At 41.9% G+C, this 23,296-nt stretch overlaps 1 protein-coding gene across 3 annotated transcripts in view; it reads right to left on the bottom strand.

The window, feature by feature from the left end:
- Positions 1–2,746: 2,746 nt before the first annotated feature.
- LOC133110685 (ciliary microtubule inner protein 1-like) overlaps positions 2,747–23,296 on the bottom strand; it is a 38,889-nt gene continuing 18,339 nt past the window's right edge. The window contains exons 1-4 of one of the 3 annotated variants that reach the window (XM_061220942.1): positions 6,735–6,844; positions 5,595–5,676; positions 4,911–5,012; positions 2,747–4,281 (exon numbers count right to left, since the gene is read on the bottom strand). In XM_061220942.1, coding sequence (XP_061076926.1) covers positions 4,153–4,281; positions 4,911–5,012; positions 5,595–5,676; positions 6,735–6,793 — 372 coding nt within the window. In that variant the 5' untranslated portion in view covers positions 6,794–6,844 and the 3' untranslated portion in view covers positions 2,747–4,152. Of the gene's footprint in view, positions 4,309–4,910; positions 5,013–5,594; positions 5,677–6,734; positions 6,845–23,296 lie in introns of those variants that run through there. The other 2 variants (XM_061220941.1, XM_061220943.1) reach the window with 2 other exon arrangements.

Below are 23,296 nucleotides of genomic sequence, written 5' to 3' on the forward strand. Positions count from 1 at the left end.
AGTCATCACACCATTTCTATGAACCTGCAGCTTATTTCTCCCCTGGATAACCCCTATATCTGAACTTGCACTATTCTGTTTATAGACTTAGATTTTAATACAAATAAAATAAAAATTAATTTCTACAATTAATTTTGCATTATAGCACAGTGGAGTGAGTTTCATAGATAGTCAAATGTGCATTGTGTTTTAATCTAAAATAAGACAGGCAGTGAAAATTACTGACCCTGAAAGGTACAATAGGTAATTTCGGACTTCTATCAGTCAAGAGAGGAATAGCAGCAAAAAAACCTTCAAACCACATACTGTTTATCCCTCCCCCTTCTTTGTAAATTTGCTGACGTTGAAACGCCATTGGCTGTGGCAATTAGAACCAATTTTCAACCAATGAGCTTGAATTATTGCACAGTTTTACAATGTTGGTACAGTCTCAGGCCATCAACTGTATATTTTGAGTCCGAAATTTAAGGACTATAAACAAAGGCAGAGGGTGAGTCAACATGTCAGTGAGCTTTTTTCAATTATAGGAAGGGATTTCTAACAATGGTCCTGTAACAATGTTTTAACACAAAAATCTGACCTATTGTACCTTTAAGGTAACAGAGCTACATGTTAGAGGTGTGCTTTTTAGAGGTTGCAACAAAGGCCAGTTATTCTCTATCTGTGTAATCAAGCCCCATGGTCTCCATTCTCAGACAAAGGACAAACACACTGTTTGTGTATTTGAGTCTCTTCTTACCGCTGAACACATAGCAACAAGATGAATTTCCCCGATGGCGCTCTCCATTTGGCGCACCCGTGAAGGTGCCAGAGCTATCAGGAATGTAAAGAACATTGTGCTGGCTGAGCTATGTGTAGGTTTGTATCTGCTGAAGTGCATTAAAATGCAGGCCTGGGAGCACTAAAGGAGGTCATTTGTGGTAGATGGATGAATGTGAGTCAGGCAGCTGGCTCTGCGAATTAAATGTGGAGCACAAGTGAATGTTTTTACCCACACTGATGACTTTGGAGCTTGGGGGAATGGAGAGATCCGTGCCTGTAAAATTACATTTCAACTGAGGAAGTGTAACGTTCCCTCTTAGAGCCAAACGCCATTGTGACAATGTTAGCTAGTGATTACCATCAGCTGCCAAATTTCAAATACAAACACGGCTTGTCATATCCAGTGTCCATCTGTGGCGATGATAGTTGGCCAAAAATAAAATAACAGAACCATCACCCAGGTAACCACATACAGGAAACAGTGTTGCCAGCTTGATTTGAGAATCCTAAAACCCAGATGGAGTGTAATGTAATCTGTTTTTCAAACAAAGGAAAGTACTGACCTTTCCAAAACACATTACTGTATGGCAAAATGAAAAAGGAAAAAAGTGTGTGTGACCATATATGTCACCATCTTGGGGAGTGTGGGAAATGTTGCCGTGGTAATAAGGGGTCATAGCAGGGACAGTTGAGGCAGCGTCTGGCACTTCAGCCAAAGAAAGCAAGGCCAGGGGGAGGAGTCACAGAGCGGCCAGGATGAGGCCAGAAGCCAGGACAGCTGCATCTTTACACCAGCCTAATATTTCACCAGTACACACCAGCCTAATATTTCACCAGTACACACCAGCCTAATATTTCACCAGTACACACCAGCCTAATATTTCACCAGTACACACCAGCCTAATATTTCACCAGTACACACCAGCCTAATATTTCACCAGTACACACCAGCCTAATATTTCACCAGTACACACCAGCCTAATATTTCACCAGTACACACCAGCCTAATATTTCACCAGTACACACCAGCCTAATATTTCACCAGTACACACCAGCCTAATATTTCACCAGTACACACCAGCCTAATATTTCACCAGTACACACCAGCCTAATATTTCACCAGTACACACCAGCCTAATATTTCACCAGTACACACCAGCCTAATATTTCACCAGTACACACCAGCCTAATATTTCACCAGTACACACCAGCCTAATATTTCACCAGTACACACCAGCCTAATATTTCACCAGTACACACCAGCCTAATATTTCACCAGTACACACCAGCCTAATATTTCACCAGTACACACCAGCCTAATATTTCACCAGTACTCACCAGCCTAATATTTCACCAGTACTCACCAGCCTAATATTTCACCAGTACACACCAGCCTAATATTTCACCAGTACACACCAGCCTAATATTTCACCAGTACACACCAGCCTAATATGTCACCAGTACTCACCAGCCTTATATTTCACCAGTACACATACCAGCCTTATATTTTACCAGTACACACACCAGCCTTATATTTTACCAGTACACACCAGCCTTATATTTCACCAGTACACACACCAGCCTTATATTTCACCAGTACACACCAGCCTCTTTTTCTTCCTATTTATTCTGTCCATCACATACAGTATCATCATGGCAGTGACACTGTCTTTTTCGTCATAACTTTGATGCCTTTGATGCCCTTTTCACTTTATACCAAATAACAGCCATGCTTTTCTGACCATTGAAAAGTAAGTGAAGAAATCTGATTCAATAATCTGAACTGTGCCTTCTGTAACGTGCCCTTGAGAGCTGGCTGTAGAAAAACAGTGCAGCTGCACTTGTACGATTAGATTCACTGTCACACAGCACTTTCACAAAGCCAGGATACCAGCCTCTATGTGTGAGACATAAGATGCAAAGAAATTCTAATTAAGATAAATGTAATCTCCTTTTTTTGAAGTAGCACTTCAGGACCAGGAAATAAATGAGCAATTCATTCATCTTTTATTAGTTCACTCTTTGCCAGACATTGAACACAGCATGTAGAGTGAAAAAAGGTACAAACAAATAACACAATTATATCTGCTGACCAAACAGAAATAAAAGGTATGTCAGTTGATATGAATATTCGGTGTTTGTAAATATGGAATGGATTTAAACAACAGTCTCGCATCATTTGTAGTATCCTTGGCTTATCTCTTTATAAAATGAGCCTCATCATCTGCCCATACTGTGAGGCCTAAGCCATATTTAGAGGTGCAGTACCACTGGAGTATGTAAGGGGTTTTAGCTGCACGAGATAGCTTCAGCATATCCACAACCATACATAATCCTGACTGATACCAACAGTTTTGGCAGGAGAAGAATATGAAGAAGAAAAATAAGAAAAATAAGAAGAAAAATAAAAAGAAGAAGAAGAATGGATAGATACATACAGTATATGCTGTTTAGAAAAGCTTACTCAAGAAATAAATCACGTTGTATTTCATGGCAGATTGGTTGACAGCTGATCAAAAAACAATACTGCTTTACCGCAAATGAATTGTAATAGCATTTTAACAACATTATGCATAATTCATAGGCTGTGTTTCTTAATTATGTGATCTATGCCAAATGCTATGATTAAAATATAGTTATTGTACCTGCAAGTAAGACAACTAGCCCCCAATTGCTCCCGATGAGTTGGTTGACGCCTCACATTGTAGCCTTTCACTGTTGGTGTGTGAGTGCGTGTGAATGGATGAATGAGAGGCACTAATTGTGCTTTGTGTAGCCCTAGTTGCTACAAAAAGTGATATATGCTGAGCATGAATATATGCGCTATATATTATATTGTGGCATGGTTAGCTGGGTTGGTGTCAGTTGGTTTGGAATTGGCTGAGTTGTGATTTGCTGGGTTGGATTTGGCTGGGTTAGACTTCGCTGAGTTGGACTTAGCTGGGCTGGGGTTAGTTGGGTAATGGTTAGATAGGGTTATGGCTAGTTGGGTTGTGATTAGTCGGTTTGGGATTGGCTGGGTTTGTTTTTTGAAGTTAGCTGGGTTTGGCTTATTTGGGTGGGGGTTAGCTGGGTTCTGGAGCTGGGTTGGGGTTAGTTAGGTGGCGGTTAGCTGGGTTCTGGTTTGCTGGGTTGGGGTTAGCTGGGTTCTGGTTAGCTGGGTTGGGGTTAGTTGGGTGGGGGTTAGCTGGGTTCTGGTTAGCTGGGTTAGGGTTAGTTAGGTGGGGGTTAGCTGGATTCTGGTTAGCTGGTTTGGGGTTAGTTGGGTGGCGGTTAGCTGGGTTCTGGTTTGCTGGGTTGGGGTTAGCTGGGTTCTGGTTAGCTGGGTTGGGGTTAGTTGGGTGGGGGTTAGCTGGGTTGTGCAGGGCATGGAGCAGACAGTATCAGGCATTAGCTGCAGCCATCCAGCGCCCAGCCCAGCTCTTTCAGGAAGCTCTTCTTGCCACACTGCACCCTGCCATACCGCTCAAGCTGCAGCCCTGGCACCGCCGAGCGCCAGCCGATGAACGCCTGCGTCGTCTGGGGAACCGGAGGAGACGGCCGCACCTGCGTCAGCGAGGCACAGACACGGTACAAACACTCCCTGCAGATCCCCGAGCGCGTTCAGCTTAACACGTTACATGCCAAAACCTGCGGTTTTTTCACAGAGGAGATATATCCAGTACAGTAGGGAGAATAGATACCATGCAAGTGCTCAATGACATCAGGTTTATGCACCAATTAGGCACCCAGCAATATCAGTTGTATTAACCATTGTTTGTTTTTAAACACCAATCTGGCAAAAAGCTTTCAATGTGACTGAGCAGTAACACCAGTAATAATGGTGTTACTGTATAGCACACAGTTATATGATACAGGTTTGTGTTTTTATAATGTTACTGTACTGGACACAGGTAGGCTATGTATTATTGTGTTTTACACAGCTACCAAATGCTCTATTACCACCAAACCATTTATCTATTAAACAGTGTGGTTTGATCTTATAGATTCTATAGATGAAATCTTTCTGATACTTCCACTACTACAAATAATTGTCTTCCTTCAACTGTGAAAATGATTTATTCTAAACAAAGCACCCTGCGTTTGCCTGATAAAAGACAGGGGCCTAGCAGGGAGGAGTGAAACCAGGGGCTTGGGGGAGTGGTCACCTCCAGGTATTCCTCAGGTGGAGTTGGCGGGCGTGTCCTCAGGTGTTCAGGAAGTTCCAATTTCAGGATTCTGTCAGTCACCTTGCTGCTCTCCTGCATTGCCTGCCCAAATATCACTTGAACAGGTGAGAAACTATTCCACACCTGCTCCCTGTCTACATGCCTCTGAAACCATTTCCTTGTTGTTTTTCATGCCAATTTGCTTTCAGCCAGGAAGAACCTACCTCTGCTCTGGTACTACTTTACAAATGGCATGTTCCTGCTTAGGGCATAAACAAAAGGAAGGGCAACCAACTAGATAGAGGATTTTAAAAATTAAAAAACAGACTGTAAGGGGAACCCCATGGTGGCCGACATTTTATTTAATAAACAGCACAACACATTCATTCTATGTAGCTCCTTCTGCCCCACATATACACCCTCAGTAACCTTTTCACCTCTTTATAAGTCAGCGTACGTTACCAATCAGAATGCACTGTTTACCCGCAACTGTACTAACGTCTGACTTTTACAAAAATATAAGGGGTTAGTTCACCACAACAAAGAGGCATTGAGACTAAGCACTTGCAGTTATTCACAAACAATGTGATTTTCAACCTGCCAGTGAACCCAATCCTTCAAAACCCTTAACAAACATTGAATGAGCTAGTGTTCCCTTTCTTAGGACAGTTGTTATGATCTCACCTGGTTGTACGACTCTGTCAGAAAGCCCCATTTCTGAGGCCAGCTCTTGGCGGACTCCAGTTCCATATTTATGTGTACTTTCCTGCGAGCGGTAAGAGGCATTTAAAGACGGATCAGTAAACAAAGCTTCCCACTCCTCGTTAACTTTCCTGAATTAAAACGTCACAGAGGACACAGTGGTGATGGCTTCCTGAAGTTCTTTTATGTGAACCTAATGAGAAATATAGATAGAACAAAACATCCGAAACCTTAAAGCTTATTGTGCACTCAGAAAGCACCTGTAATTTATGTACATGCATTTGTAATATGTGCCAAAACAACCTTCCCTTCTTTGATTGTTGTGTATATTGTTTTTTTTGGGGGGTACAGTATTTTGTATAGTGTAACAAGTTGAAAATTAGTGTGATGTAATATCACAAAGGAAACAGACAGAAGAAACAAGGAGGTAGAATCCTCTGGCTGAAACAGCTCTTTTAAGCATACTTATTATTATGGCACTATTTAATTACAGCTGTCTACACCACTTGACTGTGTGTGCGTGCCTGAACCAAATTGATGCCACTACTTGACTCATGTTCATTTTCACCACAATCCACATGCATGTTTGCTTGCATGAGTCAGAGCTCTGTTTCTATGTTTTACAGTTGTGAACATTTATCTTGTTGTTCAGTGATGTCAGGTTCTCTTCTGTAACATCCTCCCCCGCCAGCGAATGATGCCCACCTGTAGTGCTTTAAATATTGTTCTTCACAACTGTGCTTATAATAGGAACAAATCCACCTCTTATTTTATGAATTAATTAATTAATTAATACAGCTACAACAACTACTTGTCACTCCTTACTATATACTCTACTTTTACTAATTCTGTCACTGTTACCTTTACTGCTACTACTACCACAATTACTATTGCTGCTAATACTACTGCCACTGTCAATGCTAATACTGCTGCTACTATGCAGCAGTAGAAGAAGAAGAAGAAGAAGAAGAAGAAGAAGAAGAAGAAGAAGAAGAAAAATAAGAACATTAAATAGTAGAAGGCTAACTGAATTATAGTTTACACATGCAATTCCATGAAGAAAACATGAATGCAGTTATATTATGCACACAAACATGAAGGATTAAAAGGAAGAAAATTTACCAGATTTCATCATGATTGACCAAGTTGCATTGCTTGCCTTCCGTTTTGGATGTAGTCATATTTTCCTCTCTCCCTGTCTCTCTCTCACACACCTGGCAGATATGTTTGTTGCCACCATAGCAACAGAATCCTGTAACAATATCTCTTTTGTTGCTACTATGTCCTAGGAAACAGAGAGTGGTTTACTTAAGGTGTTTTCGTGAGCTGAGCGAGTCTGCCAATGTTACCGTAGCACTTTTTCAGTTTAATTCAAATCTTTGTTCCAGGTTCTCAGAGAAATGCATGTTTCAAATTTCTTAGCAGGGTAGTAAGGTTTGAAGTAAACCAATCAAAATACTTTCTCCTCAATATTGAAGCTTCAGGAAGTTTCATCTTTATTTTGTTGCCATTTCATTGATATTAGCTAATGTACTGTAGCATACAGACCCAATAAAGTGATTATGATGGAAAAACATATTGTTTCAATCTGGCTACTGTTGCTCAGAAGGTTACAGTATAAATTACTTTCCACTTAGCATTCTTTCTTTTTTTTCCCTTTTTTGGTAATTTAATTCAATTCTACTTCTTTTAATTCCAATTCACATGAATTTTTTTTTTTTAAACTAAAGAAACATTCCAAGTCAGGGTTCGACTGGGACATGACATTTTACTGGGAATTCTGGTAACTGTGTTGTGACAACCACCTAATGTTTTCAGTCATTGTTGCATGTTTTATCTGGTTATCGGTAATATACACTCACTGAGCTATTTATTAGACCTGTACACATGCAAATATGTTATCAGCCAATAATCTGGCAGCAACCAAATGCATAAGAGCATGCAGACATGGTCAAGAGGTTCAGCTGTTGTTCAGACCAAATGTTAGAATGAGGAAGAAATGTGATCTAAGTGACTTTGACTGTGGAATGATTGTTGGAACCAGACAGGGGTCAGAAACCGCTGATCTCCTGTTATTTTCACGCACAACAGTCTCTAGTGTTTGCAGAGAATTGTGCAAAAAAACAAAAACATCCAGTGAGCAGCAGTTCTGCCGGAAAAAACGTGCTGTTATTGAGATAGGTCAGAGGAGAATGGCCAGATAGATCGAAGCTGACAGCAAGGTGACATAAATAACCATGCATTACAACAGTGGTATGCAGAAGAGCATCTCTGAGCACACAATGCTTCAGACCTCTAAGTGGATAGGTTACAGCAGCAGAAGATTTAATAAGTCAAAAAAATAAGTCTAATAAATACATAATAAAGTGCTCACTGAGTGTATATCAATATGACAACACATTATAGTGTTTTGCTAATTATCTGCCAGGACTAAGTGATGATTATTATCATTATTATTATAAAATTATTATTAACAGTGTTCAGCTGTAAACCTGGTACTCGTAACCTAGAGTTTGCAGATTTGCAGATTAAGCTAATGGACCACATTTCCATGGAACACAGGTCTCTGCCTGCAATTATCTGTTACCTGTTAAAAGCAGAGTTAACTGCAGTATTAGCCATGCATTACACTTAGAGTTTGTAATGGGCCTCTGTCTTCTTGATGTTTGTTCTCTGAGAGTAACACTTGGGATCTCCAAGTCACTCTATGGATATAGAGCATCTTCTAAATGATTGGAATATAATTTAATGACTTATTTTTGCATGATGTATATTTTTAAATAATAATTTTAGCTTTATTTTTACAGTGGATGGATTCTCCATGTTTGTGTTTCTGTATTGTAACTTTCGTCATGTAAGCAGGAGGTTTTTGGGCTGTATCAATGAAGCCTTCTTGAGAACAGACTTCCTGGATCAATGTCTGGGCCCTTTCGCAGGCTGCAGTACGTAATGTGGCCAGCAGGGGCTGCTTGTGTTCCTCACTGATAACATGGATGCACACTGTGGACTGTGCACTGCTATCATTCATTCATTCATTCATTATCCTAACCCGCTTATCCTGAACGGGGTCGCAGGGGGGCTGGAGCCTATCCCAGCATACATTGGGCGAAAGGCAAGAATACACCCTGGCCAGGTCGCCAGTCCATCGCAGGGCACACACACCATTCACTTACACACTCATACCTACGGGCAATTTAGACTCTCCAATCAGCCTAACCTGCATGTCTTTGGACTGTGGGAGGAAACCGGAGTACCCGGAGGAAACCCACACAGACACGGGGAGAACATGCAAACTCAAACAGAGAAGCCCCAGCTGACGGGGATTCGAACCCAGGACCTCCTTGCTGTGAGGCGGCAGTGCTACCCACTGCACCATCCGCGCCGCCATCAACAGCTATCAGTTCTCCTGTTATATTCTGTATGGCTCCTGCTTAAGGGACCAATAATGCCTCTCCGATCTGTTATATGTTACTGTTAATTCTTGTGGCATTAGGTAAATGACGTAGACACGCAAGGTCGGTGGTTCTAATCCTGGTGTAGCCACAATAAGATCTGCACAGCCATTGGACCCTTGAGCTAGGCCTTAACCCTGCATTGCTCCAGGGGAGGATTGTCTCCTGCTTAGTCTGATCAACTGTACGTCGCTCTGGATAAGAGCGTCTGCCAAATGCCAATAATGTAATGTAATGTCATGCGTTCTGAGTTTATTTGTAACTGCATACCCTGCTGAAAAAAAACAGCTCAAGCTAGGTTTTTCAAACAGTTGGTAACTGGTTGACCAGTTCAGACCAGCTCCCAGCCTGACATGGTTTACCTGGTTGACCAGATCAGACCAGCTCCCAGCTTGACTTGGTTTGACCAGGTCAAGCTATGTTTTGATTGTTTTAGTTGACCAACTACCAGCTCAAACAAGCTACCAGCTCTAGCTGGTTGACTGGTGCATACTCAACTAGACCAGCTTATAACCTTCTTGACCAGCTCCATCTTCAAGCTGGTCAAGCTGGCATACAATAGCTGGATTTTACAGCAGGGTAATATTAAACTCTAAAGATAAGCTTCACAGCGTTTTAGATTGATTAATTGGGTCTGACAGAACTGAAGAGAGTAATGGAGCTCCACTGTTCCCCAGTAAAACTGCTTCCAGAGTCGGCAGCTAAATTAATAGTTTCAGATTAATTTCAACCTGGTGTCGCAAGGAGTGTCTCTTTAATGCTCTTTAGTGTCTCTTTTATCGCTAGTGGGAGGTACAAAAAGTGGGTTGAGAAACAAACAGGCTGCCAATTGTTTAAATTGTTTCGGGGCTGCTGAGCTAAAGCACAGTAACAGGACAGGCCCCTGGGGTTTTAGTGGGGAACAAATAATTCCTTTATTTGTTGAGCATTTTGTTCTATTGTTGTATGGGACACAAACCTTGGGAAGGAGCTAGCAAGTATTTTTGAGTAATCCACAACTGATAGCATTAGTTTTCAGAATGCTGTAGAGAAACTAATTACTTTATAAACTTATGAACAAACACCAAACACCAGCAATCAAATTCATAGGCATCATACTGTATTCTTCACGGAAATTCCAGTAGACTTGTTCTGCAACCCCAGCATTACACAGTTGCAGGGTGAGTTTTGTTTTGAAAACCAGGACTAGCTTGGAGCAAAGAAACCAGGTCAGATGAGTTAATTGTAATCAACATTTCGTGCTGAGTAACAACAAAATCCAGCAGACCCTGTGGCTCCCGAGTATCAGGCTTTGGGACCCCAACAGACCCTTTGGCTCTTGGGTACCAGGGTTGGGGACCCCAGCAGACCCTGTGGCTCTTGGCTCTGTGGCCATTGCCAACTTGTTCCATTCTATGGCACCCTGATATGCAAATGAAAACCAGTGAACTGTAAGTTAATGAAAGCAGTGCAGAACGCATTGCACATTGCGTCTCTGCAACTTGTTTTCACTAATTGTATCTTTTTTAACCCGTTGAAGAGTAGTTTTTTTTTTTTATTCAATAATTCTATTGCTTTCAGTTACCAACAGTTACGTCTGCATGAGAAAGTTCAGTTTAGAGCATTCTGATCACATTTGTGATTACTGATTGTGATCTCACACCTTAAAATCTGTTCCTCTGGTCTTGTCTCTGCGGGGAAGAGAGGATGTTTGTGGCATACAGTAAATGCTCATGTAACAGGAAGTTAATAATCTGTCTATCTCTCTAGAACCTGTGTTGTAGCTTTACATACAACAAAAGATCCTTCCTCTGCTCCAGTAAGTATAAATGTATTTGCACTTTCCTATTTGTACTCATATTCAGTTATCTCTGGGTGGTTGTCATTGTGCTTGATATTTCCTCTGCACTGTGCAATAACTAATAAAATAGTGAAATGATCGTGTTAGGTTATTTTTTAAGGCATTATGGTTCTCTTCTTTGGGCTTGATATGGATATCATGTGTATGTACAGTATTTAGAATTTGTTGTTTCGTTCTTGGTTAGCATAGAGGACTAGCACTGGTGCTTTAGTGATGTTGTAACAATACCTGCTAAAATTGGAATGTTCTTAGCGGGTTCGGCACTATTGCACTTATTAAATCAGGTGAACAAACTTCTGGTTCTCCTCTATTGTGGTTTGTTCTGGAAGCTATATTGATTATATATAATTAATATATTAATGTATTGTAAGAATGTTGTATAATATAGTCTGGAGTGAAATGACCTCAGTACTACATGCTTAAGATATCATATCTACTGTATTACTATATCTTTAATATCAAAGAATAATTAAAGCAGTCTGTGGTAACATTTGGAGTCCATTTGTACTTGATCATTGGTCATTAACATAGTTTCATTTCAAATTCTTTCATAAGGCCCAGCACATAATCCCTGCTGAAGATCATCTTTAAGTTATAGCTTCATGAGGCACAGCTCAGAAAACACACAGCATATTTAAATAAGCCACACACTCTGGTCAGAGAACACACAGCATATTTAAATAAGCCATACAATCTGGTCAGAGAACACACAGCATATTTAGATAAGCCATGCCCCCTGGAAACAACATGGAAACATGTCTGACCTGATCTGATTTAGAATAACCAGTAGTGTAGCATAAGAGGTTTCGGTCTGCACATGATGTCATTTTCAGATATCAAGCATAGATCTTTCAAAACCCATAGGGCGGCCTGTAATGTAGTGGTTAAGGTAAATGACTGGGACACGCAGTTTAATCCTGGTGTAGCCACAATAAGATCCGCACAGCCGTTGGGCCCTTGGGCAAGGCCCTTAACCCTGCATTGCTCCAGGGGAGGATTGTCTCCTGCTTAATCTAATCAACTGTGCGTCGCTCTGGATAAGAACGTCTGCCAAATGCCAATAATGTAATGTAATGTAAATAGTATTGCACATGCTTTGTGTGGGCGGGTCAGGAAATGTGCAGGGTTGGATCAAAGCACTGATGTCTCCAGTCTTAGGTGTCCCGGGGAAATGAAAGGACATTTTAAGGTGAAGAGCAGGATGGAAGCATTCAATAGATATCTGAAGGCAGACTGGCACTGTGAAACCGTCAGCACACTTCAAAACACACAGCACCTTTTATGTCTTCGGTGACTCAAGGTTCCAGCTCCTGTCACAACACGTTTCCGGGATCTGGCCAGTGCTACAGACACCAGCGTTTGTGAGCTAGGGTCATGATCCCTGCTGAATACAACAGCTCAAGCTATGTTTTGAAATAGCTGGTAGCTGCTTGACGAGTTCATACCCAGCTAGACCAGCTTTATGACCAGCCTGACCATGCTGGTTGACCAGCTCATACCCAGCTAGACCAGCTTTATGACCAGCTTGGCCTGCTCAATTTTCAGGCTGGTCAGGCTGGCATACTGTAGGCTATAGATAAAACAAGAGTTGATATGGGCTGTGGTTGGGTTCTGACCACTGGACAGCTTCCCTTAGCACTGCCTGAAAGCCAGCAACAGTGGACTTCTCCAAGGTACTAAAGCACTGGATTATGTACATTGTAGATGTGTTGGGCATGGACTATGTGAAACATATCAATCAAATGTTTGTAACATGATGTAATTTAATTAACCTAACTTCAATGAGTGGCTCAACTACTTCCTATGTTTGAGTAGTTGGAATCCATTATTTCCAGATTAAACAAACATTATCATTGTACCATCACTACCTGCACTGACTTCAGGTAGTGATAGAACAAATCAATCAATGCTTCAGTCCTTTTCGTAGTGTCCAATCTCATCCAAAAAGGGCCGGTGTTGGTGCAGGGTTTTGTTTTCGCCCAGCACTAGAACACCTGATTGGACTTATCAAGGTCATCAAGACCATAATTGGCTAATTAGTTGAACAGGTGTCATTGGGCGGGGCAAAAAAAACCCCAAAAAACTGCACCTACACTAATTTTCTGGTAAGACTGGATGCCCCTATGCTAGTGAATGAGACACTAACAGGATGTCATAATGACACATTGAGCACTCACAGCTACTTTTGTAATAAGGCAGCCCAAACTAAATCCAGTATTCACAGCATTCACCCCTAAATATCATTCCAAATATACTGTATTTTATTTTCTGTTTCCGGTCTCGTAAATAAGATGTACTGTGTTCCTTTGAAGCATTTTTTTCAAAACATCATATCATCCCCTGACCAATATCACTCTGGATTATCTTCAAGTTCGGAGAGGGGGAGGTGCCAAGCGGCCTGTGGAGACTGAACAAAGAGGTCTGGCAGGGGTGTAGGGTCTGATGACTTTTTGGAGGTAAGCTGGGGCAGACCCCTTAACTGCTTGGAAGGCTAGCACCAATGTTTGAATTTGATGTGAGCCATGACAGGCAGCCAGTGGAGGGAAGTAAGCAGGGGGGTGACGTGAGTATTTTGGAAGGTTGAAGACCAGATGAGCTGCTGCATTCTGGATAAGTTGGAGGGGTCTGATGGCGGACGCTGGGAGGCCAGCCAAGAGGGAATTGCAGTAGTCCAGGCAGGACAAAACCATCACTTGCACCAGGAGCTGGGTCGAGTAGGGCGTGAGAAAGGGGCGGATTCTCCGTATGGTGTATAGGAAGAACCTGCGTGACCGGGTCACCGCCGCAATGTTCTCGGAGAGGGACAGTCTGCTGTCCATCACCACGCCGAGGTTCCTTGCACAGGGTGATGGCGTCAGTGGAGAGATCCAGATGAGGAGAGGTAATGGCAGGGATGAATATCATTTCAGTCTTACCTGGGTTGAGCTTTAGATGGTGGTTGTCCATCCAGCTCTAGATGTCACTCAGGCAGGGTAGAAGTAGAGAGGGAGACAGGTCAGGATAGAGTGGTAGAGAGACAGAGGTATAGAGAGATGGTGAGGTAGAGGTGGGAAGGTTGGAGATGCTGAGGTGCCTTATGGAGGATGGTAAACTTCAGTCAAGAGGGTGTTTTATTTAATTTAAATGTTATTTAACCCAGCAGGTTGACTGTGAACTTATTTTAGTGTGACAACCTTTGGAATTAAAGTGGGTAGGAATGCATGTAATTGTGTAGCTAATCAGATATAAGGCATGGTTGGATGGCCGGGTCAGTTTCAGTCACTTTGAACTTCCTATAATGTTTCAATGATATTTAGATCTAGAGATCATGATGGCATTCAACCACTGTGAAACCACTCTTGAATTTGTTTAACAGTGTGTATGGGGGTGAAATCATCTTGGAATATGATGACAGCCTAAGGGATCAGTGTGTTTCACCTAGTCTTGCAAAATGGCTTCATAAACTTTAGCTGTTATATGACCATGCAGTACAATCGCCAGATCAAATGATGCCCATGAAATGGCTGCTCATACCATTACAGATCCACCACATTTTATAGTTGGCAACGTTGAAGGATTCATTTGGCTTTCTCCATAAAAATACCTAGGAAAAAAGTAAAAGATGACTCAATACTTTCTTTATATTGCTCAGTTGATTCAAGTAGTGCTCATTTTTGATACCATAGCAACTATCTTGTTAAGTGTCTGTCAGTAAGGGACAAATTGAGACACTGTTCCTCTTAGCCAATGCAGTTTATTAGTGTTTGGCATATGCTGTCATAATGTTTGACATATTCTCCTTGTCACATAAAATAAGTTTGCAACTTTTATGGCTGTTGCACCTGTAATTCAATCACTAACTATTTGAAATTCTGTTAACTGCCCCATGTTGCTTTAAAAACCGCACTCATTGTCAAACCTCTTTAGCTGACACATAGCTACTATGAACTGGCATTCACCTTCATTTATCAAGTTGTTCTCTCTTACAAATATATGCAGATGCAGTGATGAAATACAAAGTACACCCTCTTTCAATTAAAAGGATTTACATATATTACATATATTACATAACCTCCATCTAGTCCTCACCAAGTCCTAACAGCAGATAAATCAAACCTCATGTGACAAATAACACATAACATATTTTATGTTGTCATTAATTATTCAACCAAAATGAGCCAACATGCATAAGCCTTCAAGTCTGCCCTGGACATGCTACTGTATGCAACCCAACATCCTCAACCCCCTAGAGCTCTCCTGAGAACACAATTTTCTCACACTTAATTATCAGCATTTTTATCCATCAGAAACATTCCACAGCCAGGGAAAAGACTGTCCTTTTGACTCCTGCACCAGACTGAATCAGTCAGGTCCAAATATGCTGGATATTAGAATTCACTGGTAATGATTGACCAGTCAAAATTAATCTGTGACAGGTGCTTCATATGGAGAAATTCTATTTTCCCATCTTTCAGTCATTGCGACAGCTACGGTTTCACTGATCCAGACTGGAGGCTAAGCTATGTGTGTCAACTGTCTGGGGCTAAGGCCATCTCCTGTGGATTCACTGTGTCAAGCGGAATCAGTGGTAAGACTGCAGCCTGAAGCTGGCTCCAGGCATTCTGAAACATTGCTTTTCCGACGGTGAGATCTGGGGCAGCACAACCTTTGCTGCAAAAGAGCTGTGCTTTGAGGCCACAGGCATCCACCGTGTGAACATCTTCTTCCTCCCGTCTAAGCTTCATCACAAATCCCTCAACAACCTTCCTTCCACCTTTCTTCCCACTTCATCTCCCCAATTTGGAAAGTCAAATTGTGTTCATCTGAAGCACGGGTTCACACGGTCATGAGTCAGAGTCCAGGACTTCCTGCAGAGCTCAACTGGCAGACTTCTGGCTATGTCCCAACACAAAAGAAATTGTATCATTCTTTCCTCCCACCTTGCCTCTACTGTGCCACGGAAACTAATCTTTTGCGTCTTCTCTCCCTCCAATTTCACAATACTGGAGATTGGAGATTGAGAGCAATAGGTGAAGCTCTGTATCCTACTGTGGAATTGTTGCATTTCTGGGTGATTTAGTCATGCTCATGCCACCCATAGATTGAAAGACCACCCACCCCACATAATAAAATACCAAATTTGTGTGTGGTTCAGTAGGTTATTACCACGCATACAGTAGCATCCTAATAGCTTCAGGACTTCCCACTGCACAATCTAGGAGTCAATACCACCAAAGCTAAAGATAGGACCTTGAAAGGAAAGAAGTAATAAATCAAACTGGTTTCAGATCCAGACTTGTTTGTGTTCTAAGAAAGTCAGGAAGTCAAGCTCACCAATGAAAGATTAATTGAAGTTTTAAATGTGTGAAAACCACCTATGAAACCAGTTTTCCCTTCAGGTATAAAGCATCACCTGCCTCTCTTCAATTGGGCCAGCTGTTCCAGATACCCTCTCCCCACCCCTTACCCTAGCTATCGATAGTTAATATACTAAGTTAGCTAGCTTGTGACAATTCAGTCTCCCAAGATGAGTGCGTATCATGGAGGTAGCTATGGTAACAGACAACAATGTGTGGAAAGTGAGAGCAGAGTCTGCAACAGTGGACAGACATGCCCAGACAGCTTGGGTGAACTTTTATAGTGGGAAATTTAGGCTTAGAAAAAAAATATATATATTTAAAATACATTTAAATAATAAAAACAATTATGCACATTTGTTTTGTTGTTGCCTAAAGACAACTGTCATATTCAACAACCATGTTACTCCTTTAATTAAAAACAAAGTAACAGCCTCAAATGTTTAGTCAATCACAAAACAGAAAGCAGACATGACCATAAGGGTGAACCAAAGTTCAATATAACACATTTCGAAAAATGAAAACAAAAACAAGAACAGAATTTAACCTCTTGCAGTACAATTTATAGTCCTGTTCTCTAAGTGGGTTACATGTGAGTACTGTATTCAGTTCTGCTTTTTGCATTCAGTGTATGTAGATAAACATACAAAGGAAGCTGTCATGATCTTCAGCACTATTAGTCTATTGAAATACATTTTTCATCTTACTGAATGAATATGAAAAAGGCTTAAGTAAAAACACGATTTTATTCTGCTATTCACCGCAGTGAATTGGCTTATTTGGATAGTAGACAATACATGAATTAACAGTAGCCTGCAGTGCTGAGAAATGCACTTAACCTCAAGACAATAAAATAATGGTTTTCTGATCATATCAAAATCATCATTTGGCCTATTTACCTATTCTCGTTCAAGTTTTGAAAAATTGTTTATAAAGGACAGAAAGTAACATTTGGGCTTATTTAGGCTACAGTATCTCCTTTCATTTGCGAGTGGGCAGCTGCTTCATTTCTAAACATTTCTAGTTTAGATTAGCATTAGCCATGTAGCCTTCTCCTCCTGCAAGCGGGATTTTATGGGGCGGGGTTCCCCCCTGCGCCCCCCCCCCCCCCCCCAATAAGAATACCTGGTTTGTGCCTAACTGAGCCTGCCAGCCTACTGGAAGGTGGTTTGGAGTGAGAACAATGACAAATTGCTGTGCTTTTGAGACTAAATTACATTTCAACACTTCTCATTTCAGTGCTAGACTAAAAATGCCAAATAAATTGGCAATACATGCCAAACCATAGGTGTACCAAAATCAATTGTTCGGAACAAATCATTCAGAATAATTCAGAAGAGAGCCCCGATGAATTCAGTAATCACAAAGAGCTGGGAGGACAAGGAAGACCTCTACAGTTGATGACCAACAAATTGTCGCCGTAATGAAGACAAAACCCTGAACACCTGTCTGACAGATCAGAAACACTCTTCAGGAGGCAGGCGTGGATGTGTCAGAGACTAGGCCTACTGTCAGCAGGAGACTTCACAAACAGAATTACACCACTAGTCTACACCACTAGTTAGCAGCAAATACAGGATTGCCAGGTGCTAAAAGTTCCTAAAAAAGAGCATGCAGAGTTCTGGAAAAAGGTTGTGTGGACAGGCGAGACCAAGATTCAGTGCGATGGCAAGAGCAAAGTATGGAGGCTGAAATAGCACCCGCCCCACGAATTGTAAAAAAAAAAAAAAAAAAAAAAGTCATGCTTTTTAAAAACTTAATTTCTGTTATTTATTTTTTTGTATTTCTTTTTATATTTCGGTAGGCTGAAATCACACGAGCAGGTTCAGTTCATTTGTGACTCACAGTAGAAAAGAGAAGAAAGTCTCATCAGAGACCCGTTCTTCCTCAATCGGAAACCAAATCGCAGAGCTTCCGTTCCAGCGCTTTCCGCAGCCGGAACAGCGCGTCACTCCAGCGCCTGCTGCACTGCGCTGAATAGACGGCACACCTGCTTCCACAGATTAAACACAGCAGGGTTTCTGCTCCTCTTAGAAGCCAACAGAATCAAAAATCAGTTGAAAAACATACTTTAAAAACTCTGCAAGGCTCTGCAGCATGATTACATTACATTATTGGCATTTGGCAGACGCTCTTATCCAGAGCGACGTACAGTTGATTAGACTAAGCAGGAGACAGTCCTCCCCTGGAGCAATGCAGGGTTAAGGGCCTTGCTCAAGGGCCCAACGGCTGTGCAGATCTTATTGTGGCTACACCAGGATTAGAACCACCAACCTTGCGTGCCCCAGTCCTTTACCGTAACCAGGCCGCCAATCTCACAGGATCTCACCTCAAACACCGAGAAGCAGCGAAGCATATAGCATGCCATCACATAAATAGTCTTTGTAAGATTCAGGAAATTATACGAAACTTTACCATTTTTTTCCTCTTCTAATATAATGTTACTTTTCAATCTTTCAGAGGAAAAATCCTCAGGTGAATGTCAGGGATGTAGAATAACATTGTATTATTCTGTATTATGTATTACGCTTGATATCGTGTTCACCAAGGGTGGCACGGATGGTGCAGTGGGTAGCACTGCCGCCTCACAGCAAGGAGGTCCTGGGTTCGAATCCCCGTTGGCCGGGGCCTCTCTGTGTGGAGTTTGCATGTTCTCCCCGTGTCTGCGTGGGTTTCCTCCGGGTACTCCGGTTTCCTCCCACAGTCCAAAGACATGCAGGTTAGGCTGATTGGAGAGTCTAAATTGCCCGTGGGTATGAGTGTGTGAGTGAATGGTGTGTGTGCCCTGCGATGGACTGGCGACTTGTCCAGGGTGTATTCCTGCCTTTCGCCCAATGTATGCTGGGATAGGCTCCAGCCCCCCTGCGACCCTGTTCAGGATAAGCAGGTTAAGATAATGGATGGATGGATGGATCGTGTTCACCAATGAGACTGAGTTACACTTCTCTAAATATGTTTATACATTAGTTGTATTATACAATTTATTAAATGGGTGCCTTCCTTCACCAAATATTGTACAGCCATTTTGTCAATAAGTAAAAAGGCTTGTGAGCCTAACTCCAATAATATAATGCCAACATTGGTTACTTTGTCCTGTGTGCAAGGCTTGAAATTACAACCAGTATATTAAATTATGGTTTCATAATGAGAATATTCTTCTTGAATAATTTATGGAAGAGATTTAAAGCAGTCAGTTATATGCACATAATTTATTCCAGCAAAGCTTCTTGCAAATAATCACATTGGAAGTGTCTGCAAGGATCATAGGTTGAAGCAAGAAGAGATAAATTAGGTGAGTGTTGTATACTTTTTCACAAAATGAAACACAGCAATAGATTGCTTTGTATTCTTGTATTGGTCAAATACAAGATAATAATGCATACTTCATATAAAGATATTTAGTGGTTGGAGAGACAATACCTATAATTTCATTCAATCTTGTATTTATTGTTTACCTTTAATGTTTAAATTTGTAATATGGAATGTGTGCATGAGGGCTAAAATGGAGACGCTCTTAAACTTATGAACTCAGCGCGTTTCCTGCAGCTGCGTTCTGTTCTGAGAACCAACGGTGAGGAAGAATTCCCAACAGCTGTGCAACTGAGGAAAATTTGAGCTGATTGATTTGGCTTTCATTTTTACCCTCTCAGGATTAACACAGAGAGCTCTGTTTCTCTCCGTGACCTAGGGGCTGTTCCACAAACCAGGATTACTGAGGTAGCCGGATAACTGAGTGACACCCAGAAGTCTGTCAGAATATGGAACATGGACTGAATTAAAAAGAGCTGTTCCGGGTTTTACTTTGCACAGTCATCCAGCTAACGCAATGATCCTGCTTTGTGATTTCCCCCCCCGCTGATTCTTTCAGAACAAAACAACAAAGAAACAATGGCATGTCTGCACCTCCATTCAACATTGTGATGATAGTCTTAGTTTCATATCTTACATTACTTAAAGGCACATATGCAGTGGTTCAATGTGGACTTCTGAATGATGACATTTTACGAACATTCCTCAGATACTTTAGCCACAGACTGCACTAACACTGTGGAATGTACAAAAACTCCACACCTGCTATGCAGGAAAAATAAATAAATGAATTGACATTTTGTGTTTTATGTCACCATGCTGAAGGCTTTTTTCTGCTCCATAATCAGTGTGTGGGAGTGATTTAGGGAGCGGTGCGAGGGCAGCAAATGAGAAGAATGTCTGAACAAAAATATTGCATTCCTCTGGGTTTCAGAGATAAAAATCAATCCGATTGTTCATTAAAGAATGGCATCAAATCTTTTGAATTGTGTTCACAGCATTGTCTTTACTTTTTGTTTCCATATTGTCTACTCTGGTTCCCTTACCCCCCCAGCACTTTCAGTGATTCTGTAGGATATTTCTGTTAGTTTTAATAATATTTACCCTTCTTTGGCTTTTTACTACTTTAGTTCCAACTCTTTGTGGGAGAAAAATGAAAACCACAGCACAGACAGTTATTCTGCCCTGGGTCATTTACAATATATTGGAAATCTATTCTGTATGGGTCTGCAAATTACATTCATAAATATTTGATTGTCTGGATTATATTAATGTTTATGAACATTGCACTGCTAGTCTCATAAATCTTCTTACATGGATACACCCGTTAAACATAGGGATGCTAATGCAACGAACACTCATGTGCGTGTAGTCATGGAGTAAATCATTTTCAGGCATCATGACCTTGACAAATAGACAGATTTTTATTTTAAATAAAATAATTATAGTTCAGTTCACAGTGATGCCTGCATTATTCTGACCGGTTTGTTCATCACACCAGTCTGCTCATAACCCCATAGTACCATTAGCATAACCAGGCTGCTCATGGCTAGGGGCGACATGGCTCAGGCCATAAGAGCAGTCATCTGGCAGTCGGAGGGTTGCCGGTTTGATCCCCCACCCGGGCTGTGACGAAGTGTTCCTAAGCAAGACACCTAACCCCCAAATGCTCCTGACGAGCTGGTCGGCGCCTTGCATGGCAGCCAATTGCCGTCGGTGTGTGAGTGTGTGTATGAATGGGTGAATGAGAAGCATCAATTGTACAGCGCTTTGGATAAAGGCACTATATAAATGCCAACCATTTACCATTTTCATAACCGTACAGTAGTATGAGCCTAACAAGGCTGCTCATAACCTCACAACACTGTGAGCCTGACCAAGCTGCTCATGACCTTATAGTACTATGAGCCTCACCAAGCTGCTCATAACCTCACAACACTATGAGCCTGACCAAGCTGCTCATGACCTTATAGTACTATAAGCCTGACCAAGCTGCTCATAACCTCACAACACTATGAGCCTGACCAAGCTGCTCATAACCTCACAACACTATGAGCCTGACCAAGCTGCTCATGACCTTATAGTACAATGAGTCTGACCAAGCTGCTCATGACCTTATAGTACAATGAGCCTGACCAAGCTGCTCATAACCTCACAACACTATGAGCCTGACCAAGCTGCTCATGACCTATAGTACAATGAGTCTGGCTAGTTTGCTCATAGCCCTACTGTACAATCAGTTGAGCCGGGTTATAATTCTAATGTGAGATAACCTGCTATGGCAATTCATTTTTGTCTCTGTAGGGTCTTAATCTCAAGAGAGAGAGGGGGAGAGAGAGGAGGGAGAGAGAGAGAGAGAGAGAGAGAGAGAGAGAGAGAGAGAGAGAGACAGGCTATCCCCATGTGCGTGTACTAGTTGTGGAGCAATCATGGAATTGTGATTATAAAAATAAAGACTTATGCAGGTAACAGGGACAGACCAGTGGCATAAAGACATACTCACGAGTAGTCTGCAACATCCTCAACCAGACCACAGACCATTCACTGTTTCTTCATTCTTCCTCTTTTCCACAGGAAGTCTAGACATTGTTTGAACTAAATGAATGTGCTGACTCACACAGTCACGCACTCGGCCACCCCAGGGGCACTTGGTTTTCTGATATAAAAGGGAAAAGGGTGAGAAAAGATATACCAAAAAAAAACAAAAAACTTCATTACCCAGAAACACCCCCACCCCCTCCCATCACCACGACCACCAGATTTCGCTTTGAAAATAGTTTTGTTCACCCCCCCCCACAATTCCACAGTGTGTTCCTGTTGTTCATCCCCTCATGATTCCTGCAGAATTGAACTGGGTCTCACATGGATCCGTCCGGAATAACAGAAAGGAGCTGTTACGGCCGTAACTTCCACCAAACAGAGGAGTGTCTGTCTGGAGCAGAAGACAAACAAGAAAATCGTATTAATCCCAACGGCTGCCTGCCCCAAAATCGCAGGCCCAAACTCAATTAATCTGAGGTTCTGGGAGGGTCAGGGGAGAGAGGGAGAAAGTTCTAAATGACAGCAGTTCCTGCAGTTTACACGAAAATACATCGATACCCACAAATCTCTGCCCTGCCAGCACACCCCAGCTGTCTTGTTTGTCTTGCTGTATGTTTTGCGGACTAAAATGCGTTGAGCCTGTTAAAGCAGCTCACGCATAGACGTGCTACCTTAAGTATTCCTGCCACTCGGAGTGATGGGGGAGGGAGGGGGGGGCTGTCTAGACGGCTGATTATTTAAAATGAAAGTGGGAGAGAAAGGTGAGGAGACCGCGAGGGAAAGCAATCTAAATGTATCAACATTACGGTTTATCAGACTGGCCCGGTGCTCCAGGAGAATCAGTCATGGAGCCTGACTGATTTGAGTGTGACTCACCCAAGATCTCATTTAGGGAGAGTGAGTAATTATCCCTAAAGCAAAGCTCAGAGGTTTTTTGGGCGTCTCGGTAACTGTGAGGGGCAGTGGTACAGACTTGTGTTTTTGGGTGTTTTAGCGAAACTGAGTTTTGCACACAGAGTGCGTGTGAAGGGCTGGTTCCTCCCTCTCCAGGTGGGGTGAGGGTTCATAGCTCTTTATTTCCATCATTAGTCACGGCTTTAGTCTCTCCAGTGTCTCCATCTGGTTCTGCTGACCGTGCTGCTTTCTGGAGCTTGTGTCCTATACAGACCTGGGTCAGTTTACTGTACGTAATTGTTTTGGATTCAA

The sequence above is a fragment of the Conger conger genome, chromosome 14 (genome assembly GCF_963514075.1).
Source record: "Conger conger chromosome 14, fConCon1.1, whole genome shotgun sequence".
Lineage (NCBI taxonomy): Eukaryota > Metazoa > Chordata > Actinopteri > Anguilliformes > Congridae > Conger > Conger conger.